Here is a 7,500-nt window from a genome sequence, read left to right as displayed (position 1 = left end):
CAAGCGTGTACGAAAATGATCCCGAAACTCGCGGCATCGAGATATATACTACCTGAAGTTCAGTCAAATAACAAAGTGCCACACGAATTCAAATATAAAATGCAGAAATTTCTGTAAGCAACCTTTGTTCCTTTTCGGAGATTCTTGAAAGGGTACTTAATCATTTCTGAATTCAATCGACTCGTATAAGAACTTTAAAAAACACGGAAAATACGACAGTTTTCCATTTACGGAGTTCTACGACAAACTCACGTTTCACTCTTCACTCCGTGTTTAATCAATGATGATTTGCTATTGAAACAGACCCTCCTAGTAGCAATTTGTCCCTTACTATCGACACCAAGCTAATCTTTGACGTGTTGTGTTGGCGTGCACGTGTCCATTTCCATGATCTCGCTTACACCGATTCAATCCTTCGAGACCAATACATCTGGAATGTAAAAAAATGTTAATCTAAACCGCAGATTTCCGAGATTTTAAGTCTGTGTCATTGACAGTTTGGCAAAGGAAGTTGTGGTTTCTCACTGATTACATTTCACGCTAGGAAGATATGCCCAGTATAGAATTTCGAGATATTACAATTGATTATTCAGTTTTTCTGACAAATACTGCTTTTATTTCTGCGTCGAATTTTGTTGCGTGTCAGCTCGACAGATATTGCTACCTAAGCCCAGTGACTGAGGTTTTGCCGCAATATCTTCAACTGATAGCTATTACCGTTGTATTGTTTGTTGTTTCTTTGAAGCTTAGATTGTAAAGGTGTCGAAATCATTTCATTGCATCAGTTGTCTTTGAGCATTTGAACTGGAAAGAGCTTGATTCGTAGACAGGAGAGAACGTCGAAATCATGTGCAAAACGGAAAGATTTCTTGAAAATGAATCGCCGGAGCGCACACGTCTTTCATATGATGACAAACCGCTAACGATGAAGGAGTTAGATGTGGCTAAAATTTACAACTTTGACTTCAAATACGGCCAAAAGTCCGCTGGGGAATTCAACGACGATCTTGCAGCCATCGATCTAAGCATGAAGTACAGTCCTAAGGTAAACTGCCATCGAAAGATTAAGCGGAGAAAGTACCCTAAGTTCAGGTTTGCTCCTAGTCTGGGGGACATTAAGGAGAACGAACTGTTTGACTCACAACTGGAACATTTAAGGAGCGTCAAGAAAGATTTAGCCGCCATTCACGAAGAACGAGCTCTGAATTGTGGGATACCTGTAGTGAAGGATGAAGGTCGGCATCACCGCCACAAACGACACTCTAGAAGTTCCCATGGAAGAGCTTAATTGGAGGAAAAGATGAACGTGTCTTTTTTGTCATGAATTAACGGCGAAAGTACTTGTGAGTCTTGTGACTGAAATGTAGCTCGACAGGACCACAATTCGGTTGATAACCTTGTATAAAAAAAACAATTAATCAATATATAGATTAATACGAGCTCATTACTCCGGCCTAAATATGGTATCATTATTTAGCTTGTTTACTTTGATACTCTGTCGCTGTTTTGTAAATAACGAGGTACAAATCATTTATCTTTTACTATTTTTGTCTATAGAAGCTGCAAAATGTATGTTTTTTTGTAACTTTGGATATAAATAAACTAAGGTTGATTTTATGGGTTGTTGTTAGATTCTTTTGACTCTAAACCCAAAATTATAAAACATAATCATCTTCAACGAATTACTTGTGTATACCTTGGGTTTCTCTAATCCCTACCCTAAAATGATTCAAACTCAGCTCTGAAATGATCTCCAAATCGAACCTGAAATGATCCTTAAATCATCCTTAAATCGAACCTAAAATGATCCTCAATTAGTTTGCGGAATGACGTTTTATCCAAAATACCATGAAACGTCTCAAATAAATAAAAGAAATGGAAGTTCTGAAGTTTAGATTTTGAATGCAGCTTTCACATGCTAAATATGTGAAAAAATTCTGCGATTACAACACTTTCGATTTTTTATGTGACTTCCATTTTACAACCATCTTTGAAGACTCTTCTCTACAATTTGTCAACTGATGTGGAACTTATAGGATCAATATGAGCAAAATATCAGACACGTTCAACAATTTTATGTTGCTGCTAATGAATGTAACAAGACTGAATGAACTTGTGAACGATAAGTTAAAAAAAATCGTACCAGAGAGTGATAAGAACAAAATAAAATAAGAATAAAACCTGGAAGACTTCACAAGAGAAATTAACTTCACATCATTTGACTTAATAATAAAAATGTTGTGGGTTTTTCTCGGTGCCGGGATGTATTGGGAGTTACTCTCACAAAGCGTTCGTGTTAGTATGAAATGTGCACGCCCCGCTTTTTACAGTCCTGCTCAAGCAAACTGCGACGTTGATTGCCACACATAATGCCGTGTTTGTTTCGCATGACGAAGATATTGCGCAAACTTGAAAATTATTGTACAAGTAAAATCGTTTGAATAGTCGTAGTTGTTGTTATCATCAACATATCATCCAGAATGACCAGCATGAGGGACAGAGAGAGTGGGTCCGGAAGAAGAGACGCTCTACGAACGTTATTGCTTTGAACATTTCAGCGGCGACCATTTACAACAGACGCAAGGTGACTGGTATTAAGACACAACTAACTATTACGTAATGCACGATGGATTTCAGTTTCAATTTTGAGCTTGTACACAGGGAAATCAAGATCTCTGTCGATTTTTAAGATCCCCGATAACGTGTCACGTTTTTCGGTGACCCTCCATAGTGCAGCCAGCAGCACCTGCAATTCCTTCATTCACGCTTTCTCGTCGTTTTCTTGAGACCCTCTTTTTAATAGTAGCCACAACATAATTTTGAGATATCGCCTTGATTCTTCTCAGTTACTGATATCTGCTCTCAAACGGTTTGCCGTACTGATAACAAGCATTTTAAGCATGCATTGTTTCAAATTGTTTCATTTATAGGTAGCTCCTCAAGCATCTGGCTCAAGTTTCAGATATCTGCTAAATGCCACAAGAAGTATTTGGTCTATGCCACTGTATTTATGACTATTTTTGTTTAATTTTGTTCACCAACTGTTGAATTTATCATTAAGTTTTCCCTTTCAGACCTCGTCCACTGCAAAGCATTTTCGAGGATGTGCAAGTTTTGTACAGATCACATAAACGTTTTATTTCGCAATTTTTTTTCCTGTCAACGGTAAAGCACTCGAAAATGCTGGAACGCTTTCGGAAAGCACGTAACTGTCATCTGCGCATGCGCATGTGATGTGAATGACGTAACCGACAGTTTCGAAAGCCTCTGTAAGGAGTTTCGTTTTCCACATTTACGTGTCTCTACTCTGGAGAGCGAATTCAAATGTAAGCACTTTTGATTTGCTTACATTAACATACAGAAAACTTTATTTTTGCTCAAATTTTGGATAGCTAACACGTTAGCACAACCGACTATTATCATGAAGATAAACAAATCAAAGAGAAAGACGAAAGAAAATCTGTAAAGGAAAAGACCCAACTGCAATTTAAAAAAAATCCTATGATAGTGATACCCAACACGATGCGCATTTTAAAATTACATATATTAAGTGTGGAAGCGTACTCTCACGAATACAGTCAAGTATCTGCGTATGCCAAAAGGTAGGTATTGAGAAAGGTATAGACTCTTTCAATTTCAGTATCAAGCCAGTTTCAATTTCGATGATTCTACTCAAAGATAACAAACCAGTTTTCACTTAAGCTTCATTTGACCGACGTCGCTGTCGTCATTGCAATGTCAACAATACATACACAATACAAGGTTATAACATTACCATACCAGACACTCACATGTGAAATCGAACTAGCGTTCAGATCATTGCCTGAGAAGCAGTTTTTAATGCATTTCTTTTGTTATTGATCCAACATTTTGTCATAACATCGTCAAAGTAGGTGTGGATATGGATCCCTGAGGAGCAGTCAAGTGCATTTTTAGAAGATAATGTTATCACCAAATTCATGATCAATAACCTGAGGACAAACCCATTAAAAATTGACGTCAATTTGTTTGTTTCTAACAAAAAATCCAACGTGATAAACGTCGAATTTTGCTTTTAAAAGTGCGAGCGTAAGCCAAAAAAAAAAATCAAGGCATTCACGTCATCATGTACTTCACTCAAAGTATAGAGCAGAATTTCGGTAACTAGCATTTATTATTTTCCGAAATTCTTCAAAAACACGCTGAGCTACCGAGTTCAGGCACTCGTATCAGTACTTTGAACATGGCAGCATGCAACAGTTGCCGGTCATTTTCTCTGACAGTTAATTCCAATTTGAATTAAACGCCATGTCTAGTTGGTCATTTTGTGTTTAAAACAATCTCGTTTTAGATGCAGTACGAGGCTTGTTATCGAAAGCCAACAACGCTAAACTGTGGGGGGACCGGAAAGGCTAGTTTGTGGTGAAATTCTTACTGAAGCTTGAGCAATGGCGTCATTTGTGTGTCTGTATTCTTACTGGGAATAAAACTATCACGTGAAGGCTCGGAAGAAAAATCGACAACATTGAGTTTAAACTGAGAATAATCATGCCTTTCTTCTGTTATTGATCATAATTTTTGAAATAACATCTTCAAAGTAGCTGTGGATATGGATCCATGAGGTGTAGTCAAGAGAATTCTTTGACAATGTTATCACGAAATTCAAGATCAATAACCTGAGGACATACCCATTAAAAATTGACGTCAATTTATTTTTTTCTAACAACACGATAAGCGAAGAATTTTGCTTTTAAAAGTACGAGCGAAAAGCGAAAAGAACAATCACGGAACTCACGTCATCTTGGACTTCAGTCAAACTACAGAACAGAATTTGGTTAACTAGCCTTTAAGCCATTCATGAATAGTTAGTCATTTCCTGTTTAAAATAATCCCACTTTAGATACAGTATGTGGCTTGTTATCGAAACCCAACAACGCCAAACTGTGGTAGAAAAGTCAATTTTTGGTCAACTTTTAATGAAGATTCTCGCGCAATGGCGTCATTTGTGTGTCTGTATCCTTACTGATAATAAAACTTTTCAAATAAAGGCTGGGGGAAATAATTGACAACATTGAGCTTAAAGAATAATCCACTCATAGTGAATGACCTATTGAATATTAAAAAAAAAAAACGCTTCTGACGTTGACTTGCCAATGATGTGGGAATATATCCTGGCCCCGGCTGTCTGAATGAGGTTTTGCCGCAATATCTTAAACTGATAGCTACTACCTTTGTATTGTTTGTTGTTTCGTCGGAAGCTTAGATTGTAAAGGTAAAAGTAATCCGTTTTTGGCATCAGTTGTCTTTGAGTATTTGAACTGGAAGGGGCTTGGCTTGCGAAAATAAGACAGAACGTCAAAATCATGTGCAAAACAAAGACATATATTTTATATGATGACCAACCGCTTACAATGAAAGATTTAGATGCGGCTAAAATTTACAACTTTGACTTCAAATACGCCCAAAAGTCCGCTGGGGAATTCAACGACGACCTTGCAGCCATCGATTTTAGCATGATGTACAGTGCTAAAATAAACCGCCATAGAAAGATAAAACGTGGAAAGTACCCCAAGTTCAGGTTTGCTCCTAGTCTGGGGGACATTAAGGAGAACGAACTGTTTGACTCGCAACTGGAACATTTAAGGAGCGTCAAGAAAGATTTGGCCGCCATTCACGAAGAACGAGCTCTGAATTGTGGGATACCTGTATTGAAGGATGAAGGTCGGCATCACCGCCACAAACGACACTCTAGAAGCTTCAATGGAAGAGCCTAATTGGAGAAAAAGACGAGCGTATTTTTTCATGAATTAACGGCGAAAGTTCTTGTGAGTCTTGTGACTGAAACATAACTCGACAGAACCACAATTCAATTGATAACCTTGTCTAAAAAAAAATAAATCGATGTAATTATAGATTAATACGAGCTCATTGCTCCGGCCCAAATATGGTATCATTATTTTAGGCTGTTTACTTTAGTACTCTTTCGCTGTTTTCTAAATAACGAGGTACACATATTTTTTTTTTTTATTACATTTGTCTATAAAGGCTTTAAATGTATGTTTTTTGTAACTGTGGTTATAAATAAACTAAGGTTTATTTTTAAGGTTGTTGTTAAATTCTCTTGACTCTAAACCCGAAACTACAAAACACAACCATGAAAGAAATAGTTGTGTACGCCTTGGGTTTGCCTGATTCCCGGCTCGACTTTAAGCGCATATCTTTTGTTATTGTAAGTCATTGTAATTTTCTATGCAAGTGTCTAGAGTAAATAAAGCATTATTGTTGTTGTTGTTGTTGTTGCTGTTGTTGTTCAGTGTTGTTGTTTTTGTTGCCCTAAAATGATTCCGACCCAACTCAGAAATGATCTCTCAAATGAACCTGAAATGATCCTCAATAAATCCGCGAAATGACGTTTTATCGAAAAGACCATGGAATGTCTCAAATAAATAAAAGAAATGGAAGTTCTGAAATTTGAATTTTGAATGCAGCTTTCACATGCTTAAAAATGTAACATAATTCTGCGATATCAACACTCGATTTTTTAAGTGTTTTCAATTTCACTACAATCTTTGAAGACTCTTCGCTGTAGTTTGCCCACTGATGTGGAATTGATACAACAAATATGAGCAAAATATCATGCACGTTCAACAATTTTATGTTGTTGTTGATGAATGTAGCAAGACTGAAAGAACTTGTGAACAATAAGTGAGAAAAAATAGTACTAGAGAGTGATAAGAACAAAATAAAATAAGAATAAAACCTGGAAAACTTAACAAGGGAAATTAACTTCACATCATTTGAGTTAATAATAAAAATGTTGTGGGTTTTTCTCGGTTCCTGATCAGTATTGGGAGTTGTTCTCACAAAGCGTTCGTGTTAGTATGAAATGTGCACGCCCCGCCGTTTACGGTTCTCTTCAAGCAAACTGCGACGTTGATTGCCAAACATAATGCCGTGTTTGTCTCGCATGACGAAGATATTGCACAAACTTGAGAATAATCGTACAAGTACAATCGATTTTGCTGTTTGAATAGATGTCGTAGCTGTTGTTATCATCAACATATCATCCAGAATGCCCAACATGTATTTTTCAGTCACGAAGACCGTCCTTTGAAGAATTTCCCTTTTTTCTGTCTACTGAAGCGCGCGCAAGGGAGAGGAAGAGTGCGTCCAGTAGAAGAGAGGCCCTACGGACGTTGTTACTTCGAAGATTTCAGCGGCGAACACTTATAACAGACGCAAAGTGAGTGGCACTAAGACATAGCCTAACTATTACGTAATGCACGATCGATTTCAGTTTCAAGCTTGTACACAGGGAAAACAAAATCTCTGCCGATTTTTAAGATCCCTGGTAAATTTGATAACGTGTCACGTTTTACGGTCACCCTCCATAGTGCTGCCAGCAGCACCTGCAATTTTTTCATTCACGTTTTCTCGTCGTTTTCTTGAGACCCTCTAAATAATAGCAGCCACAACATAATTTTGAGATATCGCCTTGATTCTTCTCAGTTACTGATATTT

The 7,500-nt window shown here is 37.3% G+C and overlaps 2 protein-coding genes across 2 annotated transcripts; both read left to right on the top strand.

The window, feature by feature from the left end:
- Positions 1-623: 623 nt before the first annotated feature.
- Positions 624-1,617, top strand: LOC110054899 (uncharacterized). Its single transcript, XM_020761269.2, has one exon. The coding sequence runs from the start codon at positions 848-850 to the stop codon at positions 1,286-1,288; it is 441 nt and encodes a 146-aa protein (XP_020616928.1). The 5' UTR covers positions 624-847; the 3' UTR covers positions 1,289-1,617.
- A 3,524-nt stretch (positions 1,618-5,141) lies between these two features.
- LOC149106847 (uncharacterized) lies at positions 5,142-6,269 on the top strand. The gene has a single exon (XM_089298418.1). The coding sequence runs from the start codon at positions 5,343-5,345 to the stop codon at positions 5,751-5,753; it is 411 nt and encodes a 136-aa protein (XP_089154544.1). The 5' UTR covers positions 5,142-5,342; the 3' UTR covers positions 5,754-6,269.
- The last annotated feature ends 1,231 nt before the right edge of the window (positions 6,270-7,500 follow it).

The sequence above is a fragment of the Orbicella faveolata genome, unplaced genomic scaffold (genome assembly GCF_042242905.1).
Source record: "Orbicella faveolata isolate gen_17 unplaced genomic scaffold, um_ofav_v1 contig_3, whole genome shotgun sequence".
Classification (NCBI taxonomy): Eukaryota; Metazoa; Cnidaria; class Anthozoa; order Scleractinia; family Merulinidae; genus Orbicella; species Orbicella faveolata.
Note: the sequence above shows the minus strand (reverse complement) of the source record. Positions and strands in the feature narration are given on the sequence as shown.

Bases quoted from the DNA above. Each gene is read 5' to 3' on its own strand.
- LOC110054899 (XM_020761269.2), top strand. From the start codon at position 848: ATGTGCAAAACGGAAAGATTTCTTGAAAATGAATCGCCGGAGCGCACA.
- LOC149106847 (XM_089298418.1), top strand. From the start codon at position 5,343: ATGTGCAAAACAAAGACATATATTTTATATGATGACCAACCGCTTACA.